At 34.5% G+C, this 25,542-nt stretch overlaps 1 protein-coding gene across 2 annotated transcripts in view; it reads left to right on the forward strand.

Annotated features, from left to right (window-relative positions):
* Positions 1 to 25,542, forward strand: part of LOC102022667 (complement factor H) — a 79,986-nt gene that overhangs the window by 32,374 nt on the left and 22,070 nt on the right. For both annotated transcript variants that reach the window (XM_005375113.2, XM_005375112.2), the window contains exons 7-11: positions 4,147 to 4,320; positions 7,369 to 7,563; positions 7,983 to 8,159; positions 17,210 to 17,392; positions 18,645 to 18,821. In XM_005375113.2, coding sequence (XP_005375170.1) covers positions 4,147 to 4,320; positions 7,369 to 7,563; positions 7,983 to 8,159; positions 17,210 to 17,392; positions 18,645 to 18,821 — 906 coding nt within the window. The remainder of the gene's footprint in view (positions 1 to 4,146; positions 4,321 to 7,368; positions 7,564 to 7,982; positions 8,160 to 17,209; positions 17,393 to 18,644; positions 18,822 to 25,542) is intronic.

Here is a 25,542-nt window from a genome sequence, read left to right on the forward strand (position 1 = left end):
AAAAACTGACAAAACAACAATGAAGACATAATCAAAACAACACATAAACATCAAAAATGATACATGACCTCAAGACAAAATGATAGAAATTCACAATGGTTGCTATATTACATGCAGTTATCTTCAACGAATTCTTTAAGGTCCTGATTTTTTTTTTCAGGAGGCACCTAGTGTGGAGCAGAGATGCCACATGAACACCTTGGGGTCAGGGTATTCTCTTTCATAAAACAATTTATTAAAATTCAGTACAAACAAAGATAGATTTACTCCAAATTAAACATGTACTCTCTTTTATGATATGCTGCATTTTATGGAGACACAGTTTACATTAACTACATATAGAGAAGTCTCTTGTTAAGAAGAGTTTTCTATTTTCTGTACTCAGCTAAGTTGTTACAAAAACTAGTCTTTGGTTTCTTCATATAATAAAAAGATCTACCCTCTGATATAGGATGAACTCCAAATCTATACACCTTAATTTCTCAGGAATAATAAAATCTAAAATTCTCTTTATTGTATCTAAATTTATAAGAAGCTTGTAAATTGGTAATAAGATGAGCTTAAATACAACGTGCTAGAACAAAATAATTAAATTGTCCCCCATATGGTCCATGACATGCACATGGCAGTGTTTTATTTGAGTGAACTGTCAAAACTTTCATCTCTGTATCCAGTAAAGGACAGTCTATGACAGGAAGTCATTTTCAACAATAACTAAATGTACCAGTATGTGTTGAATAAAGTTACTTATGATTGAAGTCTATTTATTCCTTCCACAGACTGTATTTTTATTGATTTACAACAAAGAATGCTAATCGTGAATACCATTCTTACTTCAAATGTTTCAAGAGCAGGAAAAAACTATTTGGATAGTCTAGAATATTGTTGTTTTTGGATAGAAATACATATTCAAGCAATGTTATAATAGCACTGTTTATTTTAAGGAAGATTTTCAAGGTGGGGAATTAAGCTTCATCAAAAAATTTATGTCTGCAGCATGAGATTAATCTCCAGAAGTCCTTTATTCTTCAATAATTTAAGACAATGCCAGTAGTTGGAATTTTCCTATTTGACTGGTCTCTTAAACTTACATTTTGTGTATCTTGTTACTGTTGACTTTAAAAATTGGTATTAAATTGAGAAATATCATGAAGCAAAATCTAAAATAGCTAAACTTAGCCACAATGGTTATATGAGAATGCAATAGATATAACAGAGTGAAGAAAAAGCCAAAAAAACTATTTAAGGCTCATTTGTGGCTATTGTCAAAGCACATCAACACTTAAGACATATTTTACTTAGCACTTGTGTTTAGACTGAGTGTGGCAGCACATGTCTGTAATTCTAGAATTTGGGAAACTGAGGAAGGAGGATTGCTATGATTCTGAGGGCAACTAGGGCTACTTAGTGAGCTCAAGGCCAGACTGCATTACAAAACGTGATCCTGCCTCAAAAAAAGAAAACAAAAGAAGAACTTGTTTTTTAGTTGCTCACATTATTTCTTATATAATTATTTCTACTGTGAATGTCCTACCCTGTTAGCAATAGACACACACTGAAGTTTATTTTGTCAGAATGGATCATACATTTAAGAGCAGTAGATAACAGCAATACTTCCAGGAGCTAAATATACTCATAGAACTATGGTAAAGAAGCAGGAAACATGTAATCAATAATTAAAACTTTATGGGATCTGTGTCTGACTGACCAGGACAGTGATGAAAAGAAAGGGATGTGAATAGATTTCTAGCTTTCTGTAAAGATATTCTTTCACAAATTACAATGCTAAACACTGAAAAAAGCAGAGCAAAGGATAATGATTCAGTTTGTCATATAATAAATTAGATATGTTTTTGAATTATACACCTGAGCCTGCCTAATGGGAAGCTGTAGCTGGATATGTAATTTGGATCTTACTGAATAAGTTACTAACATAATGGGGTAGCTTTTAATCGTGGACATATCTTAGGGTCACAAAGAGTATGAAAGGAAAAAAAATAAATCAAGGACAAATACTGACATATAATCAATTGTAACACATAGATGTTTGTTCGTGCAATACCTTTAAGTGTCTTCAAGGAAGAATTTTCTGAAGTAGTGATAAGGTAGCAATGTAAAGCTCTAGGGCAGAATTGTTTGAAACATATGGGATGGGAAGTGCAAATGGTAGGAATTGACTTGGCATGTGTGAGCGCCAGACAGAAGCCAGATTGGTGGTAACATAGAGAGTAAATTGGTGGTAACATAGAAAGTGATAAGGAGACAAGATCTAGAAAATAAAGCATAAAATTGGGGCCAAAATTTAAGAAGAGCAGAGAAATAAAAGGTTTGAAGCTACCCTAAACTTCAAAGGTCTTGCCCTTGCATGCTGAAGGAAAGTTTTAATTAAGAATGGATACAGCTCATATTGAAGGAATATTGAAAAGAATTATGGGAAACACATTGGTAGTCTCAATTCATTTGTGTGAAGCCCAAGACTTGCTATCTGTTGAAAGCACAGTTGTGTTAGGTGCTTTGAAGAAGTCAGGAGACAAAGAGTCATTTGCATCAGAAAATGCAATAAGTACACAAGAAGGACATCAAAGGATTTCAGGCAAAGGTGAATGGGCACCACAAGTGTTTAAGCCCAAATACAATGTGGAAGTAATACCGACATTTATGTAACTTTTCCGCCATACATAAAATATATGACGTTTTATTAGAAAAGAAATGTAAATCAATCCATTATTGAGATATATCAGAGTTGAGGAATAAGGGCAAGCTTTATAAATTATGGTAAACAATGTCAAACTGTAGCTCATAGGTCAAATATAGACTGCATGTTTTTTGTAAACAAAGATGTATTTGCTCATGTATCACTTGTGACTACTTTGGTGCTTTAAGGCAGTCCAAGGCAGACTGAAGTAGCTCCTGGAAGTATTGCTGTTATCTCTCTATTGTTCTTAAATGTATGATCCATTCTGACAAAATAAACTTCAGTGTGTGTCTAATGCTAACAGGATAGGATATTCACAGTAGGAATAATGATATAAGAAATAATGCGAGCACCTAACAAACAAATTCTTTCCTTTTTTTGACACAGAGTCACATTTTGTAATGCAGTCTGGCCTTGAACTCACTAACCATTTACAAAACGGTTTTGCTAATGCCATATTAGTTTATCATATCTCAGTAAGAAAATGTATTGCAATAGATCAATATCATAATAAACTTTATGTCCAACAAATCCTCCCTTACAGAGTAGGTCAGATGAGCCTCTGCCCTTTACATGCTATGGCAAGCAGTAACACCCAAAGGACACCCAGTATTTGGAGGCAGATTTATTCTATGTTGACAGGCACTGGTAGGAATCATTCCCAAAATATCAGACCCTGAAGGCCCAGGGAGGGAGGTTTTCACGGAGGTGAAAGGGGAGGTACAGAAGCAGAATACTTGGCCATCTTTGATTGGTTCTTAAAATATACATCACAGTGACCAGGCATTTCTAAGCGACAGGAGTAACAGGAACTTGTAACAGGAACTGTTACCTAGGCAACTAACAGACTGGCTTGTAGGGGGGGGCATTTTCTGCTACAGTATTAATTATTAAGAATCAAATGAGAGAGATATCATCTTTCTATGTCCTTTCTTACCACAATTTGGCAGCAAGAACATAAAAATTCACACAATCACTTTTAAAACTTTCTCATCGAGATAAAAGACTCTGCGTCCATTTTCATTACATTGTCTTATGCAAGTCGTGTGGTCACATTTACTCCAAAGAAGGAAAGATGTGAAAGCTCACCAGTTGAACATTTTATAAGCACCCCTTATGGAAACAAAAGTGATAAGAGAAGTAGAAGGATATAGAAAGAAGAAACTTATACAAGACAATGTCATTGTCACATCTGGAGGAGCATGAAGTATGTGGTAGCTTTGAAGAAAGTGGGATTAGGAGTCCAGGAGTTACAAATATGTCCAATGAAAATATAGCATGAAGAGAAATATGAGTGACTCGTCAGGCAGGACATGAAGATGTGAACATTGTGATGCCATTTGTGCTGTGCTAAGGACAAATAAATAACATTCGTATTTCTTTTTCATACACTTAATTTTAATGGGTCCGATTCCTGCATTATCTACATATCCTCTTATCTTTTTCCTCAGAAAAAACATGTACTCCTCCTTATATTCCAAATGGTGTCTACTCACCTCAAAGGATTAAACACAGAACTGGAGATGAAGTCACATATGAATGTAAAGATGGTTTTTACCCTGCCACCAGGGGAAATAAGGTAAAATGTACAAGTAGTGGCTGGATACCCGCTCCAAGATGTAGCTGTAAGTTTCGTTTACGTTTTGACTTACTTCTTAATTCTGAAATTACATTCTCTCAAACACATAAAAAGGGGGACAGTAAAACCAAGTATTTGTTGTATTGTCCATGAAGTTCCTTTTAGAAGCTTTCTTTTTTAATTTTAAAAACTGTTTACAGTGCATATTCCTGCACACAATGATGGCATTCATTGTGTGGAGTTGCTACATGGATAGAGCACATCTTAATTCTTTTTACAAAGTAGCCAAAGTTAAGTAATATCAAAAGCACCATTTTAGTAAACTATAACCTTGCCTTAATTATTTTCTCAAGGCTGGGACAAAATATTCGACATCCACAAGTTAAAGGAGGGGAGGCTCATTTTGGTTCACGGCTCCTAGAGGTTTCAGTCTGTTGTGGGCTGCCTGCAAGGCAGGACAGCATGGCAGAGGGGAAAGGTCAAGGTGGAACAGGTAGGAGGCAGTGGCCGGCCATCAGGAGAGGAGGGATATAACCTTAAGCCACGACCACAGTGACCAACCTTTTCCCACCAGGCTTCACCTCCCAGCATCACACCCATCTGTAAACGCACCAGTGGACTACTCGGGTTTCACACAGCCGCGGTCCCGCCCCCTCCCAAAGCCACACCTGTGAGTGCATGAGGCTTTGAGGACGGCTGGATATAAACTTTAATGAACCTCTTAATTTCTTGCCACCCCAAATCAAACTCATTTGTGTGTATAAACATGTTTTTCTAGTTAATAAACTTCTTCCAATATTTAAATAAAACATTGGGTAAGAATCGTGCCAGTCAACACATAATACGTTCATTATTTTTTGCATCACAACAAATTTCCTTTAAAACATATTTGCTTACTAACAAATCCTTAGTATCTCATAGTTTCTATGTGTCAGGAATTTGGGGATGACTTAGTCAAGTAGTTCTGAGTCAAAGTGTCTTTCCCTGAAATAGTTAGGAAACTGGCATAGGCCGTAGTCATGTGAAGGCTCGGCCAGCCTGCAGGATTTGCCTCTGACATAGCTTGTTTGCATAGATTTTAGCAGGAAGCCTTGGTTCCACACCCCACAGTCCTGTCCATAAGTTGCTTGAATGATATCTAGCTTTCTCCAGAGTTATTGACCTGAGAGAGCGTGCAGGAGGCCTAAATAGAATTTATGACCTACTCATTTCAATTAGAATAATATAAATAATAATGAATGTACATTAGGACAGATCATACAGACTCCTATATGCCAAGTTGAATGGCATTTAGCAGGAGTAACAATAAGATCCTGGGCTGGGATCAAAGAAATTAGCTGTCCTAGGACAAGGTAGGTCAGCAGCAGTTGTACAAACTAGTGAATATTTTAACTGATTCTAAGATCAATTTGCATCAACACTATGATGAACCACCTTAACTGCAGGGAGGCCATAACCTGTCCTGGCAGAAGTGTGTGATGAAGAATGAGATTACTCTAAGTACTACGCCCCTCTGTTGATCAGAGTCTATGTGGAATATTACATTTACTTCAAGGAATGACTTTGTAAAGAAGAGACAGATTCAAATGTGGCTACATGACAGAGAATAACAAAGGAATTCAGGCTGGTCATTGTAATGAAATCTATTTATTTTTTAAATTCTTTGTTCTTTTTTTTGGTCTTTTTTTTTTTCCCCAGTACCAAGAATCAAACTCAAGACCTTGCACTTGCTCAGGTGCTGTGCCGCTGAGCTAAATCCCCAGCCCTTTTTATGTCCTTTTGAGACAGTGTCTCACTGTGCAGTGCAGGCTGGCCTTGGGCTCACTTTGTAGTGCAGGCTGGTCTCTAACTCACAATGATCCTCCTGCCTCAGCCTCTGAAATGCTGGGATTACAGAGAAACCTACTTTTAATTAAGCTTCTTTTTCATACCTTTGACTAGATAGCTCAGTGGTCTACTTGATTTTATTAATGTTCTATGGAGCACTTCAACGAAGTGGATGACTCTGATTTGTTCAGTAGTGAAGAGTTAGTTTTCCAATCTACTCTACAATTTTATGGGAAATTCCATTGATTTTTTAAAATTCCACTTCCATAAATCTGAAAACCAAATCTTATCTAAAACATGGTTATTGCTAAATCACATTAGTCTTGACAAATCAGATGTGATTTGTAAAATCCAAGGGTAAAAAGACAATACTACACATCTTTTAAAAAGTTATGGGGAGAAAAAGCAAGTATTATATAAAAGAAATGAGACTAGACACTAGATAAACTTTTAATCTTATCAATGGAGTCTTCATAAAAGTGGGGAAATATTTTTCAATAAGAGGTATGTACTACATGCAAAGAAAGTATAATTAGCTATCATTCTCTAGCCTTTGTTAAAAAAAGATGTTTAGTATAAACAAGAATTCAAAGTTTATAGTTTACATAACAAATATGTAGAAATTTCTTGAAAAATTTCTGTATCAAGTAATATAAATAAAATAAAGAAAATTCATCCTGTTCATTATACATCTTTGCATATATGAGGTTGTGAAAATTAGCACTAAGGTTTCTTAAAATAGAATCATATCTCATGGAAAAAATACTCTCACGGTATTAAAGATAAGTTATTGCTAAATGATTTTATGAAAAGGGCAAATTTTCTGAAAAATATTATGTATAAACCTTTCAATATAATAAGTAGCACTACATTAACATAATGTTAAAATTATGTGATAGATAAGAAGTACTCAATAAGATATAATGATACCATATCTAATTTTTAAATATTTTATAACATTAGAACAATCTCATTTTCCCATTAAAATTAAAAATCAGTGATTATCATAATTGTAGCTATTTGGATAGTGACAAATATCTTAGTCTCTTTCTTCAGTGACCCACAAGATATAATTTAATGTCATTCTCAAAAACATACTCATCTACCTCAATCATCTGAATTCTATAACTTTTGTTGTGCTGGGAGCCTTAAGTCCATGTACATAATTATGCTAATAATAGAATATAATTCATTGATAAAATGAATCATTTCTGGTACAATTGTTCACTAAAATAAAATTAATTTTTTTTTGTTTCTTCATTACAAGTGAAACCTTGTGACTTTCCAGAAATAAGACATGGAAGCCTATTTTGGGAAAGTAGATATAGACCATACTTTCCAGTACCTATAGGAAAATATTACAGCTATTACTGTGATGACAATTTTGTGACTCCTTCGAGGTCACGCTGGGATCACATCCACTGCACAAAAGAAGGGTGGGAGCCAAAAGTACCATGCTTCAGTAAGTAAACGTCTTCATAAGTATGTATGTATAAGTGTATAATGGAAAGTATAGATACATGTGAAAAAGGAAGCACGCGCAACACTTGGGTGACAAAATGGAGCCAAGATATTTATGAACAGAAACATTTTGTCTTTCATGAAGAGCTGTTTACGAAAATCAGAGAAAACATAAAGATTGAAACTTTACAAGAATACTTATTTCGTTTTAATTATAAAAACTAAAGATAAAAATGTTGAATAGTGCTTTCATTTTTATAAGAAATGTGGGCAGTACTTACAGCTATTCTTCATTGCACATGTCTTGGGATGTTTATGTATTGCCATTTAAATGTTGTGAAAGTTTGTTTTAATTTAGTATTTTCACTAAATTAATGTTTGTTCACTTTTTAAAAAAATTATCATTTTTGTCATCCTTAGGAACATGTTATCACAATTATGTTGAAAATGGACATCATCCATCTGCAGGAAAAACATATTTACAAGATCAGTCTGTAGAGGTTAAGTGTTATCCTGGCTATAGTCTTCCAAATGAGCAGACCAAAATTACATGCACAGAGGATGGCTGGTCCCCTCCTCCCAAGTGCAACCGTATCAGTAAGTAAAGTACTGTGTGATCTTACTATGCTCATGGTTTTCTAAGACCATCTCCATTAACTGTGGTAAAAAGTTTATATTAACTTGCTTTATTTTTGAAGTGTGTATAAATGAATATAAAATTTCATGATAAGAACATAACAAAATAAATTCACCTCTCAGGAGCATAATGAAGATGACAAAGAATGGAATGAAGCATTTGTTTTTTAAATTAAATCATATTAATATGTGTTTTGAAATCATTTCATCATTAAACTCAAAATGGTGACAAAATGAGAGTTTAAAATAGAAAATAAAGGGGGCTGGGGATTTAGCTCAGTGGCAAAGTGCCTGCCTGGCAAGTGCAAGGTCGTGAGTTCGATTCCTGGTACCGGAAAAAAAATAAATAAACAAACAACAACAACAACAACAAAAAAGAAGATAAAGACAGTGATAATCAAAAATGTGTATATTATTTTGAAGAAATGATGTGACATTCTTACAGTAGTGCTGTTTGTCTTTGAATTTCTCTGGCATATGTAACAAATAATGGATTTTCTGGTACATAAAATATTAGGAAGTTTTCTATAGTGATTGTACAAATATATAGTACATGAATGGCAATGATTTCTTCTTGCTCTAGATCCTTGATAATGATTGGATGATATCACAGTTTAATATTTACAAAATAAATGGCTATGTTGTAGTATCGCGGTGTTGGTGTGTATTTATTTCCTTACTATGTGGGTGTAGCATATACTGTCATAGGTTAACTGATAGTTAATTATCCTAATTTAAAATGAAATTTGATGTTTTTCTTAATTTAATTTTTGGAAGTTCTAGTTTTTGCTGGAATCTTAGTAATTCTAAATACTAATTCTCTTTCAATTGAGTGTATTATAAACGTGGTAGTCATTTCTGTGGCCTGTAATTTTTCTTTGATATTTATTATAAATGCAATTCATTCCTCTTTCTATAAAGCTACCAATAGTTTGATCATTAATTTTTTGTTTTTAAGTAATGTTTGTCTTCTGCAAAAAATATACATTGTATATTTTTATTCTAAAAGTTATAGTCCACTTTGCTTTTCCTATTCATGTTTTAATCCATTTGTGTTGATTTTTATACACAATTCCATTTCCTTAATAAAAAATTTGGGATATGCACATATCTGCAGTAACTTGATATTGTACCTTTTTCATATATCCTAAATATGTGTATGCATATGTATCCTAAACATGTATATTTAATTATGTTATTCTGTGTATTCGTTTTTGTGATATTAGTGAACATGTTTTCTATTGGTGTTTTTGTAATCCTCTACTTAACTACTATGGGTTTATAAGTATGAATATTTAATCCAATCATTTATTCAGCTTTGACCATCTTTGACTTTACTCAGTATTACTTTTGTATATATTCTTAATTTTCTATCTAGAGTTTCTGTTGTTTGATTTGACTCCTTTGAACCTATTCTCTGATTTTATCTCTTTCATTTTGTGTGTTCTACTGAAGCAGATTGATGTGGCTTTTTTTCTTTAACTCAATAAAATTTACTGCTTTTTTAAATCACTGTCTGTTTAATTTCCTAAAGGTCACTTTTTATAAAATGTCATTTATTTGAGTTTGAATTATATAAACTAAAATTCACACACGTTTAGTGCATGGACCCAAGGCTTTTACCAAGTGAGAGTGTGTACATAAGTACAAGTCCAGTTAAACAAGAGATAGTTTTAAAAAGTTCTCTTGTTCCCTGTCTACTCAACCGTCACAGTTGGTAATCAGTGTTCTTTCTATCACGGATTAGATTTACATTTGGCTTCTTTTTTCAGTAAAATCTGTGTTTTAGTCTATGTTAGTCTATGTGTTTTAGTGTATTAGTCTATGTTGTTTTTTGCTTTAGTAACTTTTTATGGAGTATGGCATTATATGGATATACATAAATTTGGTTATCTATTCCACTATTGATGAACATTTGGATTATTTTCACATTTTGGAAGTTATGATTGAGCTATTTATGAACATATAAACACCCATCTTTGGATGAAATGCAGTTACTATTTCTTGGAAAAATATGTTAATGTGAAATTGATCTTGTGATTGTGTGCATGATTAAACCTATAAGATTCTGCCATGTTGATTTTAACAATTATTGAATTATTTTCCATTCCCACCAGCAACATATATGGATTGTAGTGGGCCCATATCCTCAATAACAAACAGGATGGGCAGTTTTTATATTTTAATCACATTAGCATATGCAAAGTGGTATGTCATTATGTTTTTGGTTGACTAATAATGGTGAGCACATTTTTATTTGCTTTTTAATTTTATCTTCTATGAAATTTTTATGTTTTTCCAGATTTAATTATGTAGTTTATCTTAGATTATAATAGGCCTTTAAATATATGGGATGCAATCATGTTTTCAAATATATATTTTGTGCATTTTTCTTACATTCTTCATCTTCTGAGTTTTTAATAGTTTATTTTCAAGAACATATTTCTTTATTTTTTGATGAAATCTAAATTAATCAATTTTTCTGACTTATGCTTTACTAGTCAAATTTACCATAAAATTTTGTCTGTAAAGTTTATATATTTACTTATTTATGTCTGTGACTGACTTCCAGTTATTTTATGTATGAAATGAAATTTATTTTTGTATGGATTTCCAGTTTTAGTGAAATTTTGGCAAATGTTACTTATTTGCACATCAAGAAACTTGGAACTTTGTTAAAAAATTTGTTCATGATAAGTTTGTATGTATTTCAGATATTTTATTCTTTTCCTCTGATGTATATATTCTTCCTTATTTCAGTATATCTTCTCTTCATTACAGTGTGGGTCATTGAACTTGGTTTTTCATTGCTGTAGAGAGAATAATGGCTTCTGCAAAGCTGTTTGTTTTCTATTCCTTGCAGCTTATGAACTGTTACTTTGCACAACAAAGGTTAATTATTATGATCTTAAAATAGGCAGCACATTCCAATCATGAGTGGGCTCGAGATTATATATGGAAAGATCACAGATGAGAGAGAGAGAGAACTGAGATGAGAATGAAGGTCAGATAGGAATTCAATGTTGCTGGCTATAGTTTTAGCCCATTGTACAGGGCTCCTATAATAAGACAGATTCCTTGATTAGATGATATACAACCAGGAGTCTAAGTTAAGGCTACAGACCTCAAGTAGTGTACAGAAATTTGTTTTAGTTACAAATGTAATAATCCATACCTAGACTGATGTTCCAGGCAAGACTATTTAAAACTGGGTGAAACAGACTCCATCATCACTATTGAAAAGGGAACCATAGCTACACTTAGTATGATACCACCCATTATCTATTCTTTTCCTTGAAGATCTTATTTAAACAGATTAATAATATTCCTTGATTTGATACAAAATCTCACCTGTTATCAAACAACCCAGTTTTGTGACTCTTGCTTTGGGTTTGGATTTGGCAAAATTTCTAACTTCATCTAAGGCAGTTTAGCCTCCAGCTAAAGCACTCCTGGAGAGGTAGGGGCTGATCCCCCTTGAGACTATCAAAAGAAGGTCCTAAATTGGGTAGTTAGCTTAAGATCTGGGCAAAGCCAATTAATATTACCAAGTAAAGTGTGAAACTCAGTTAGGGTTGCAAAATTATTAACCTGGATCTGAGCAGTTTGGGGCACAATATGTTTCTGTTGAATAAGGTGACCCAAACATGAAAAGGTTGTCATAGCTTGTACTCATTCAGAGGCCATCAGCAGGCCTGTCATTATTTAAATGGAATGTTAAAATCAAGGGACTGTTTAAACCTTCATACCTGTTTGTAAAATACCAAAGTTTTTCTATACCAAATAAATTTAGGAATGTAAAATGGGCAATCAACCATATTAGAAATCAAGAGAATACCAAGGAACACCAAAAACTTTATAAATCAATAGCATATCTTGTACATGATATTAAGAAAAAGACTATAATTAAAGCAAGACAGTTTTATTAACTGTATAATCTAAAATGAGGAAATGTTTTGAGTATAACTCTAAAAGCCCAAAGTTATCACTGAAATATACACTTTTTTGAGACAAAGTGTAATGTTTCTATTTACGAGAATTTTGTTCTTTTAAGTGATCTTTTTTAATATCCCCATTACTGTAAATCTTGGGAAATATGATTTTTTACCTAATGGCAAAATACTTTTAATCTTGAGGATGGGAACAGTCTTTTAAATCAATGACCTTGAGGCCAAAGCATAAAGGCTTCTTTTTAGTGCCAGTTGTGATGGAAAGAGAGAAAATGGCTCTGCAATCATTCCTGCAAGGCAAAACGACCTTTTGCATCCCTCCAGGTCAGCAATCTAGCACTCCAGTTACTGCAGACCTGCAGTTGCCACACCCAGAGGCCATCCACACTTGTGTCTAGAAGCCCTTTAAAATATTTCTCCTTTAAATAATCAATTTTATTTCTGAACCCAAAAGGTATCAAAAAACCTGAAATCCTTAGATCCCCCTTTCTCATTTATAATATTTGTCAAGGAAAGAATGACCAATTGAGTGATAGGAGAATCTGAGGTGACTTGAGCAGTGTTTTAAGTAAATTGAATCATAACCTTGATTTCTGTTTTGTATTTGGGCTCCTGCCTCTGATTGTGGCTTCCACTCCATGCTGGCTTGATTGACCTGTATCATTGCTGGGGATGGCCTGCATCACCCACACCTCCCCCTCCCCAGGGGACCTGGCAGTCACCGCCTTTGCAGCCATAGCCTCTGCTGGCTGAACCTAGCAGAGCACAAGGGCTCCTGGGTGGCTAGGAAATCCTAGCTGAGTCTGCCTAGGACAGGAACACGGGCCCTCCCTGCACCTGGCCTGCACCTCTCCCCCAGGTGGTACTATGCCACTCCAAGCTAGCCCTGCACAACTGAAAAGAATTTCCTTTTTTAACTCCCATACTTTTTTTTTTCTTATTTGATTGAGCAATGCTAGAGGGCTTACACTCTATCTGTGTCACCTTTGTTTTGCCCTCCGTTTCCTATTAGGGACTTGATTTTAAAGTAGTACTTTGAGCCAAGTCCTTTGTGGTGGTCTTAAAAAGTAAGTCAAATGCAGGAACCAAGAATACAACAAATATTTTTATCTACATCTATATACATCCATGATTCTTGAGGCTCTGCTTGTCCCATGACTTCTCCTCTTTCCTGTTGGCTTCTTCTAGGCTTCTTTTTTTTTTTTTAAAGAGGTGCTAGTGAACATTTTGTCCCAAGTTTTTACACCTGACAAACTGCCAATACAAATGCACTCCTGTGCTGAATATTGACCTACCAATGCACTTCTACCCCCTGTTGTGCACAAATGAAAAACGTCCTCTCACCCATTTGTTTTTGCTCACCCAAGTCCCTGTTCATTTACCACTTGCTGTGTCCTGCACAGCTCTCAATGTTCCCTGGGAAAAATGGCAAGAGGATGAAGAAATAAAACAAGAGACGAAAGCTGAGGTCAGGTGGAACCCTCTCTCTCCGTGATGGGAGGAAAGGAACTGAATGACCACCATAGGGGCATTTATTTATACATTTGACAAAGTTAGTATCACATGACACAGGGTTGCCTAGTAACTAATGCCTCAAATTGTCCCAGGTGAGATGTTTTCTCAGGACTGAAGTAGCTTGATTGCTTTAGGCACACCAGCCTTGCCTTGCCCCAACATGTGACCAATTTCCAGCCTCAGCTGCTCCCAATAGGTATACACTGTAGTGTGTTCTGCATAAGTGCAAATTGACTGTAGTTTTTCAAATAGTCACTAAAAGAAACATATCAAGCAAATGTATCATCAAATACCAATTTCCTTTAGTTTGTTGTGAAATTTGAGTTATTAATACCATTTTGGCCAAAGCTGCTAAGGGTATCACTTTTTAATTCTTCTATAGAATGCAGTTTTTGTTTTTGTTTTTCTTCCGGTATCAGGAATCAAACTCATAAGCTTGCGCTTGTCAGGCAGGTGCTGTGCCACTGAGCTAAATCCCCAGGCCCTATAGAATATAGTTAACTCTCCATATTTATCAGTGTTTTTCACTGACCATATTTGACTAAGAATCTGTATCAAAAATCTTCTGACATCCTTATTTAAAGCTGAGGTATTTTATAAATCCTACCTACTAGGTTTTTTTTGTTTTTTTTTTAAACCTATGTAAAGAAGCATTTATTTTTGTTTCTTGGTTGATTGGTTGGTTGGTTTTATAGCTCTAACATACTTGAAAATCATCACAAATAACAGCTTTCACTTTGCAAACTTTCCGCATGCTGCCCCTCTGTAGTTATGCTGCTCTACTACATCACCTGGCAATCAGCAATCTGTTTTTGATGCTCATAGTGTTGCTTTATCCAGAATGTAACATAATGAAATGATTCAAAACGTAATCTGCTGCATTTTTGAATAAGCATAATTCCTCTTATGAGTTCATAGTACAATGTTTAAATTAGATTAAGCAAACTGATCTCTTCAAAAATTTTCAAGAGTTTGCTATTGTAGTCCCTTTTCATTTTCATGTGAATTTCAGAATCAGTTTTTTAACACATCAGAAATTCTTTGCTTGGTTCTTGATTGACTCGGGATGTATGTATAAGTCAATTTAAAGAAAATTGATGTCATAATTTTATTGGGTTTTTAATCAATGAACATAGTATTATCTCTGTACTTAATTCTGATTGCCTTTGTTTCTTACAGCAGTGTTTTTTGGTTTTACCGGGGAGATCCTGCATATATTCTGTTAGATTTACAAACATTTCAGATTAAACATAATTGCATTGTTATCTATGTTTTCTTGAGTGAACTGTTGCAATCTATGATTTTGATAGCTTCATTAACTCCTCTTATTATTGAATTTATTGACATGTGATGGTTCACAATTTTTTTTATTATTCACTAAATATACATAAAAACTATAATGATGCCATTCCAAGTTGCAGATATTGGCAACTTGTGTCACTTCAATTGTTTTTCACTGACAAAATTTTTAATGCCTATCAATTTTAGGGATCTTCTAAAATAAAGAACTTTTGGTTGTTATTATGCATATATTATGTTATGTATGTCAGCTCAGTTTTTGATTGTTTCTTTTTTTCTGCTTACTTTAAGTTTAATTTATTCTACTTCTTACTATGTCTTAAGGTAAAAGTTAAAATAATTAATATGAAACCTTATCTCTTTCTCATATAGATATTTAAAGCAATCATTTTCTTCCATTCTGCTTCAATATTATTTTACCAATTTTGATACATAGTTTACCCACTGATGTTTGGGTAGAATAGGGTGAGCATTATCAAAACATTTTCTGTCTGAGATATTGCCAACTGTTTTCTTTTCACCTTTCCCTCAAGTTTTAATGAAGGAAAAAAGGCCATTCTTGGAGCTCTTAGTTTGTGCTTGGATACCTGAAGGATTACTAGTTTCAAATTTTGTTTTGGAAGACTAACTTTGCTCGGTCATTTGGATTTCTAAAAAGAATTTATTACAAGTTATTTGGACCAGTTTATTCATAATATTAATAAAACCTCATCTGTATACTTTACTAAATGATCTCAGTAGTCAAGAGTCTTTCCATTCTGACTGCTGAAGTTTGAATAATTCCCAGGGTCTTAGGTGATCTGAGAATGTTGAAAGTTATTGTTTGCTTCTAGTTGTATTTTCTCTCATAGTTATGCTTTGCTTATTCTCATGTAGTTTTGTCCCATGGTACAGTATATGCACATTAAGGTAAACAATCGAAGGGACCTCCTTGCTGACTTGCAGCACTCCCATGCTAATGTATTTTCCTCCCTGGTTTCATATCCTGTATACTGTGGTACTGTCCATCTCTCTGAGCATACTCTTGTTTCTTCAAGTAAATACAGCTCCCATTTTCTGTTTGGATTCTGATCTCTGCTGTTTTGGGGACAATTTCTCCAAGCAAAAGGCACTTTTATGAGAGAACTCACATCATTTGTCTCCTTTTCAATGAAATCACAGTCACATATTATTTGTCTTCCAACTCCTGATAGATAAGTTTCAACTATTCAGTTCAATTCCCTCCTTGTGGCTGAAACACTGGTTTTCTTGATTGTTTTTCCCGGCTATTTATCAATCTTGTTACTTTTCCTTACCAAATCACCTTTATCTTTGTTAATTTCATCTTTTGTGGTTTTCAGTTTGATTTTTGCTCATATTTTTTTTCAAAATGTACATGTACAATATGCTCTGTTTTTCCTAGTTTCCTAAAGTTAAACAATTTTTGATTTTTGCTTTCTATTTATTTCAGTTATGACTGTTTAATGATATATTTCCCTTTATCACTGTTTTGGTGTCACCTTGCAATTATTGAATGTGCTTTCTTTATCAGCCAATTAAAAATATTTAACATTTTCTCTTTATATTTCCTTCTTATTCATGTATAAATGAAACTTTTTAGGAAGAAACCTAGTAATGGACAGAGGTCTAATTTTGCAGGTTCAAGTAAAGTTTTACATTTTTCAAGGAATCATCATTTTGGCCTGAGAAGATAAATATCAATGTATTTCTCTTTCTTATCTTCTTTGAACTTCATGCATGCATTATATTTCAAGCACACAATCAGGATTATATTTGAAATTGTCAAGCCAAAGTCTGTAGCAACTATACTAACAGAGCCTTGAGATGAACGTGTGATTAAAACAGCCCCAATGGTGAAATGATTTCTGGATGCCTAGGAAATCCAAACTATTCCCAGGTTTAAAGCAACTCCCAGGAAAAAAAATCATAGTTCCTGTGGAGTTCTAGGTATAGTTCTGTAGGATTCAGGATGCATTAGATAAAGGATTTCTAATAATTTCTTTAAAAGAATTATGAACGTTTTAAATCTTGCCTTTTTCCCAAAACATTTCACAAAGGCTCTTGATGTGATAACTTTCAAACCTGATAGCTTGTTTTCTTAGGCTGAACAACCTGGGTGATGCTGACTCCAGGTTTTCACATACAACATCACTCATACAAATGATTTGTTTTAATACTGTTATATTATTGGACTTCTTGTAAAAATGGCACTGAACATATTTTTATCTTTATTCTTTTCCACTTTAGAAACATGTTCAAAATTAGATATAGAAATTGAAAATGGGTTTCTCTCTGAATCTGATTATATATATGTTTTAAATAAAAAAACACAATTTAAGTGCAAACCAGGATATGTCACACCAGAGGGAGAAACATCAGGACCAATCACATGTCTGGAAAATGGATGGTCACATCAACCCATTTGCATTAGTAAGTAATTTATTATATTAGAATCAGTATCTTAATGATGTAAAAAATTAATTTTATTCTTTCCTGAGGTGACTGTTGTGTATTCATTAGAGGAGTAAGAAAAGAAAATAGCTTTGGGAAAAAGTATACATCATTATTTTTTCCTTTTAGAATTAATTACCAGTACTGTTATCTAGCGCTAATTGTCTCCCTTCTTTCTACTTTAACACATCCTATGATTTAGGAATTAGGGAGCTTTATGCATATTCTATGGTATGCTCATTTATTTTCAACTGAGACCTTTGTGACTTTATGTCTACTGTTTTTTAGGTGACTAGGCTTTTAGACATAAAAGTAATGTTTTTAGTAGAGATGTGGGTTTATTGTGTGTAATCTCAGAATAATTCATCCTTTATAATTTATGTTTAGAACTTCATGATAAGTATACATCTGAATACCCTTCCTCTTAGATAATCTTCATAAACATTTAGATATTAAAAGAGGCATTTCTAGGTGCTATCCATTTTTGTTGTGTTGAAAGATTTCCCTGCCATATCACTTAAACATTAATGAAGATTTCCTAAAACTGATTTGTGTAGTTATCACATTTATCACAAAACCATTCAGTGATAATGTGAAGTAATATCTAAATTACTTTAAATGAAATAGCTACTTAAGTTATCCCTTCCTACTATTTTAATTTCTGTTCTTTTAAAAAATTTCCAATGGTTCTTATAAATTCTATCTAAAGAAAGCAATAAAAGTCACACCCATACAAAATTCATATACACTAAATTATAATAATCTACTTATCATGTTTTATTATAAAACAGAAAATGTCTTATATAATAAATACATCAATATTTCATTCAATTAATTTTTAAAAATAGTTTACCAAAACTATTAAGACTGGTATCTTAATTCACAGCATACTACTCTGGTTTCCTAAAAATTAAAAAAGAGAGTAAAATAGGTCTGTAATGGCCTATTTTATTATCAGCACTGGGTAAACTCATAAGTATAATTGAATTCAGAGAAATGTTTTAAAAAGTTTCTCAGACAAGTATAATTCATGAGAAAAATGTTATATAAAAATATAATTCTCAATTTTAGTAATTATTTCAGGACAATGATTTGTCATTAGTCTTAGATTACTTTACATTATACTTAATTTCTTAGCACACAAAATGAAAAAGCCTTTTGTGGTGGGAATTACTTAGATGGTCCACTGAATTGCATTAGAAATGAAATCCTGAATTTTATTATGCATTAGAATCTTGTGAAATGCCAGTATTTGAGAAAGCTGGAACCAAAAATAATCGTACTTGGTTTAAAATCAATGACAAGTTGGACTATGAATGCCATGTTGGATATGAAAACAAATTTAAACGTGCCAAAGGTTCCATAACATGTTCTTACAATGGATGGTCCGACACACCCACATGTTATGGTAAGTACTGACATTTTGGGAGGATGTTTTCCTCAGGATAAAAATAAATCCATGTGAGTTCCAATTTTTAGAAAACTGAATTTTCTACAGATGTTTTTAAAGAACAACACTGCAACTCAAAATGTTCCTTCTGATTTAACATAAACTAGAAGGAGATGGTGCTTTGTGAGTTAGAGATGATAATCTCTGATTAGAGCATAATTGCTTTTGTTACCTTGAGTTCAAGCTGCTAAATTATTTCCAATGCAGTATCCATTACTAAAATTTTACTGTGTTAGAACTTCCTAAACTATTTTGCTCCTCAGATTCGGCTTTATATTTTACACCTTGAGTTAATTTATACAGTTCCCGAGAATAACTGTATTTTTTAACTTTGACAACTCAGACTATTACATAATTCTGTCTCATATTTGCCAATTAGTTGTCTTTTTTCCTAGAATTAGAAGAGGTCTTGAATATGCGCGAAAATGAACATATACAGGTTCTTCCAGGCCAAGGGATTAGTATGTGCAGTCTCTGAAAACAACACTGGGGAAATGTAAGACTACTTTTTGAACTGATACTGGTTAAAAGTCATAGGAGAGATTATTCAGAGTAGTTCAGAGCATGTGAACATTTGGATTCACTTTGATAAAAAGCTTTGAAAGTTTAAAGGAAAGAAATTATTTAATTTGGTAGATTTTACAGTTTTGGGAATTTGCTTTGGTGTGCAAAAGACAGCGCAATGAGTCTGTGTAGGGCAAGAAAGAAATGTGATTCAAGTAGAGTGAAGACTGAGGACCAACTTGGGACACATTTTGTTGGTAGCTTACACAGGTGGTGGTACTGTTAGGCGAAAGAAGAGTGGTAGGTCAAGGGTTTCAGCCGTTAGGTTTCATAAACATAGGTGACTGGCAGAGCCATTCTGAAAGTTGGTGCTGACAAGAGAAGTAAACTTTGGAAAAATTTACAACTTGCGACTTGAGCAGCCAACAGACAATCAAAATTAGACATGTAAAAGTAAAGGATAGGAGTGGATATATAGAGTTGGATATAGATCTAACCTGGCGATGCAAGGTGGAGATTATCACCATCTCAGTGAAGACATTTTCTCAGTTACTTTTCTCTCATTGCTGGGACAAAATACCTGATGCCCAAAATTAAGAAAGGAAAGGTTTATTTAGCTCACAGTCTTTGGAGGTTTCAGTCCATACTCGGTTAACTCCAAGGCAGAGTGACACATGGCCGAGGGCAACAATTCATGGCGGCAGAAAACAGCAAAAGCAACAAGAGCAAAACAGAGGAGAGCGCCCGGGGAGAACAAGCCTCTTTCCCTCCCTTATATTGTAAGCAGGCTTCTCGCCACATGGCAGGTGGAGCACTCACACCCATAATCCCAGCATTAGACCATGATTCATTCACACACTCTAGATACAAATCACAAACTCTAGACACAAACCATAACAGATATCAAACTGAAAAAGAAGAATGAGAAGAGATCTTAAAACTGACCTTTGAAACTTTGCGCTACTCAGATGTCAGAAAGCAGAGAGTTTACAAAGTAGATAGAAGAAAAGGAGGACCTGGAGGTACAGAAAGAAAAAAATCTAGGAATGGATGTTGTTACAGATATGGGGGAAAAGAAAATTCAAAAGAACAACTATGAAAGATTAATTAATAAGAAAGTGGTGAAGTCATCCTGTCTGGATTCTAATTCCAATGCCACCACGTGCTAAGTGACATAATGAGCTTATCTGAAGTACTGTTGAGTCCTCCTTGTCTGTACGATATGTTAATGTTTACAATTTTTCCAGTATTCAAAGGATTGTTCTGGTAATAAGTTAAATAGTTCTTTTAACTCTTGCAAAGTGCTTCTCAAGATAATAAAGTCTAGGAAATTGTAATCTAATTATATTATCATGCTAGTTGGAGTGATAAATATATCTGATGGAGAGAAATATGTTAGTATGTACAGCTAGAAAACTGAAAAAAAATGTGATGATCTGGGAATATGGAGGCCAATACTAACTGTAACAAGCATGACTTTTAAAAAGGCTGGAAAGGGGAAAGCATGAATAGAATTTGCTAAAAAGCTAACAATAATTAACAAGTAATATAATGCAGCATATGGACATATTTCTTCCAAGAAGACTGGCCAGGCCGCAAATAGGATGTTAAAAATAGTACAAGAGGAAATTATGCACTGAAGGGAGGATGCCTGCAAAGGGGATAAATGTGAGCAGACTGAGTGCATAGAGGATATACAGTAAAAATGAGTCAGCATTGAACACAATTTGGAACATGAGAAAACAAGAGAGAAAGGGAATCAGAGCACGTCTTAGAAGTACTGGGGTTTGATGGCAACAGGATTCCTTACAACCTCATAAAGGAAGGAAGGAAGGAAGGAAGAAAAATGGGTGTGTATATCTAATGCTAAAAAGAATCAGAACCTACTCATTTTGAAGTATGAGAAAAAGTCCTCTGAGATTGAAGAGTAGTGCCTGAGGGAAGGAGGAGGAGGACCACAAGGAACACATCGAAAGTTTTAAAATGGTGGCAACAGAGGAGACCTTGAGATTTGATTAGCGTTATGGAGCATCCACTAAGATTAACTCATGCAGGATGCAAATACTTTTTTGTAGAACAGGAGAAAATGTTGAAAAACACCAACACGTTGTCCTGTGTCCAGTTCAGACAGGGGAAGTTCTCTTGAGACTCTGGAGGGCCAAGGAAGAGCCGAGGAGCCCTGGGAATGTCTGACAGGCGTATTTTCAGCCACTCCGCTCAGCTCAGCCTTTCAGCCCAGCTGCTGCCCTGTCTGTCCAGCAGCTCTTTCTCGGGCAGTCTAGATTTATAGTGAAGTACACAACAGTGGCAAAATGTGCCAGGATAGACCTTGGTAGTTTATTTACACTGAGACCTCGAGCTGCGCTTGCGCAGGAGTCCTGCTGAGTCAGGACTTCCTATCTCCAGGAAATCATCACCACCACCTCCACCACCCCCACACCGCCTGAACTACACTGCAGCCACCTTGGGTTTCTTTCTTCCCTACACGTGGGTCTGCCTTCCCAGAGCTTTCATTCTAGCATAGGAGAAGGAAAACAAAGTTTAAAAATGATGAATTAAGCCGAATACTAAACATGTAGATAGTTTAATATATTTTATATATCTCTGTGTTCAATAAAATAAAAAGATCTAAGATGCAGACAGAAAACAGGCGACAGCGGAGATTCGTTCACATGCGAAGGCAAGTTATTTAGAAAATTTAGTGATCTGAAAACCAGGAACTATACTGAAAGGAGGAGAAAGATAATTGCTAACAATGGAAGAGTAAGTGAGCCTTAGATCACAAAAAGTTTGGATCTTGTGCTAAGTGAGAAGGAAGGCTTTTAAGGTTATCAACACTTTCTCTCTGTGAGTGTAAGGAGATTCAGGTTTTATGAAACCAGAAGCGTTTAAAATACTGAGTTTCCTTCTTCCAAAAAAGAATGGAAAGACTGTGAATTTAGCTCAGTGGTAGAACATTTGCCTGTCCCAGTTATACTGCAAAAAATAAAGTAAAGGAAATGCAAAATTATGAATATAAGATTCCCCTGATATTTTCTATTTCCAGACATGACAGAAAAATGTGAAGAAGTACAAGGAATAGGAGTTACTGTCTCAGAAACTGATGCAGAAAAAACAGCTTTTTATTGCAAATTTTACAAAGACTAATGGCCATGTGAACACATAGCTAGGAATTTGACAGCACAGTATAAGGCTCCAGAAATTGAATAGACAAATGACTGCTTAGTCTTAAGTATCTTTGCTTCAACTGCACTGCAAAAACTGCACAGAGTGATATCCAAGTTTATTTCAGATGTCCTAGAAGTTCTTTCCTTTGAAAAGATGTTTCCAAAGAATTGCTATTATAAACAACCAGAACAGTGTTTACAACAGTCTTAAAGAAATATATATCTCTGAGTAAAATATTCATACTAATATTTCCAAATATCAGTGCTGAGAATTAAATTTTTGACTTTTTTCTTTTTTATGTTATTAGTACATGTTTACAGTATATAGTGTTTGCCTTCACCTTAGGAAGTGGGTACATGTACTTAGCACATTTGAATTCTTTTTAATCCCATTCCCTTCCTCTCCCCACCCCAATCTCTAATATATACCGATTACATTCATTGTGGGTAGTTGGTACATGTACACAACACATCTCAATTCTTTCCAGGTCCCTCTTCCTGCCCCTCCCCTTTCCCCTCTCTCTACCCTCTAACTTTTGCTACCTTCCTATTAGCAGAGGATCTATATTCCCATTTGCCCCATCTGTCTATCATTTTGCTCTATATTTCATTTATACTTTGGATTTCTCATATGAGAAAAACGGTATGGTATTTAAGCTTATGCACATGATTTACTTCACTTTATGTTATGCTTTAAAGTTGCATCAATTTACCTATGAATGACTCAAATTTATCCCTCATTATAACCAAACAGTATTTCCTTGTGTATTGATATCACATTTTCTTCATCTATTCATCTGTTCTGGACATATAGGCCTTTTCCAAGGTTTAGCTATTATGAACTATGCTGATATAAACATTGGTATATATGTATCACTGAAATATGATGTCTTTAACTCTTTTGGGAAGAGACTAGAATAGGAATAGCTGGGTCAAATGGAATTTCTCTTTGTAATTTTTGAGAAATCTCCATACTGATTTCCATAATGGTTGTACTAGTTTACATTCCCATCAGCAATGAAGGAGGGTTCCCTTTTCACTGCAGCCTCACCAGCATTTATTGACTTTTTTAAGATTACCATTCTTGCCAGTTTAAGGTGAAACCTCAGTGTCATTCTAATTTGTATTTCTCAAATGGCCAGTGGTGTTGAATATTTTTTTTCTTGCCTTTATTGGCCCTTTGTATTTGATGTTGGCAGTAGGTTGGTCATAAGTGTTTTTTTATCAGATTGAGATAAGGTCATTCTATACCTATTTTCTTCACAGTTTTTATCATGAATGGACATTGGATTTTGTCAAAAGCATTTTCTGCATCTACTGAGATGACTATGTACTTTTTGTCCTTGCTTCTATTTGTGTGATGAATTACATTTATTTATTTGTGTACATTGAAACATTTTTGCATTCTTGACATGAAATCTACTTGAAAATGGTGTACAAACTTTCTAGTGATTTGTTTGCCAGTATCTTGTTGAGGACTTTTACACCTATCATCATTACAGAGCATGACCTGTACAGTAAGTTCCCAACTTATGAATATGCAGGTTGTTAACTATTACAGGTATGAGTGGACCTGATATTATGAACATCCAAAGGTTTGAACAAATCCCATGAGTAGCTCATGTCTGCCAGACATTGTCACAGTTATGCTGCTTGCTGTGTGCTTACTTCACAGTGTGACAGTGTGCAGTAATACAGCCAGAGACATTGGATTTTTGCATATTTTTTGTGCTTTACATTGTGTATTTGTGTCAAAGGTGTATAAGACTCACTTTTTCAGGCTTATTAATGAATTACGAATGTTCTCCCACAATGAAACTCATTTGTTGTAAGTCAGGAGCTGACTGTAGTCCTCTTTTGGGGTTGGATCTTTGTCTGGTTCAAGGACCAGGGTAATCCAAGAATTATTTAAGGAGTACTCTTTACCTCTCCATATCTTTTAATATTTTGATGAGTATTGGTGTTAGGTCTTTCTTGAAGTTCTTGTAGTTTTCAGCAGTGAATCCATTTGGTCATGGGCTTCTCTTAGTTGGTAGAATTTTTTTTTATTTCTACTTCAATTTCAATGCCTGTTAGCAGATTATTCAGAATTTTTAAGTCTTTTTGGTTCAGCTGTGTAATCCATGTGTATATAGAGAATTTCTCTTGATTACAACATCAACAGAATACAGCATACACTAATCATATACATTAAAACACATTTTGATAAATTTCATCCTTTTCTCAATGCCCCTTACAGAATACATTGTACTGAAATAAATGAGGTACAGGCATATGAAGAAAAAGGGTAAAGGGAAGAGGAGATAACAATGGGAAGAGGGAGATACAAGATATGTCAGTGGGTAAAAAGGAAAAAAGGAAGTTGAACTCTGTTGGAATTACTTTATAACTGTGGTAGTGAGGGTTTGGGAGAGTGTGTAGTCCAGAGCTTTGGTTTGGTGTGGAGCAGGTTTAGGAGAGTACTTGTGTAGTCAAGAGGATGTTTGCAGATGAGAAGGAATGAACTTAGACGTTGGGGAGACTGTGTCTGTTAATATGCTTGTTGGTAGTTCTGTTTGGTTCCTCTAAGAGTGAAGAGGCAGAGAGAGTTGAAGGATATGAGAGAAATGAGAGAGCAGACCAAATGTGAAACTGTTGAACGTTGAAGTAGTATTATAATTATCCAGTACCAATAAAGAAAACCAACAGAAAGAAGAGTAAGAAAATGAAAACAGAGGACAGAAAGATGAGCAAAAACAACAAAAAGAACAGAAACACCGACAAGAATCAAATACAAACAAATTGGTGAGGTTGTAATGACTACAGTTACCAAAATGACCACAACAATAAGAATAAAAACCTTCACACAGTTGTAGCAGTGACCCACTTCTTCCACACAGCTGCCTCGTCACTTGTGTCACTGTCTGATTTCAATTAGCCACGCAATTTCCTCCTACACAAGGCCTAATAAAGGCCGCTATGGCAGTTGCTGATGGTTGCTATCAGTTTCAGTTCCGCTGATCCACACC

Source organism: Chinchilla lanigera, unplaced genomic scaffold (genome assembly GCF_000276665.1).
Source record: "Chinchilla lanigera isolate Chin_1 unplaced genomic scaffold, ChiLan1.0 scaffold00005, whole genome shotgun sequence".
Lineage (NCBI taxonomy): Eukaryota > Metazoa > Chordata > Mammalia > Rodentia > Chinchillidae > Chinchilla > Chinchilla lanigera.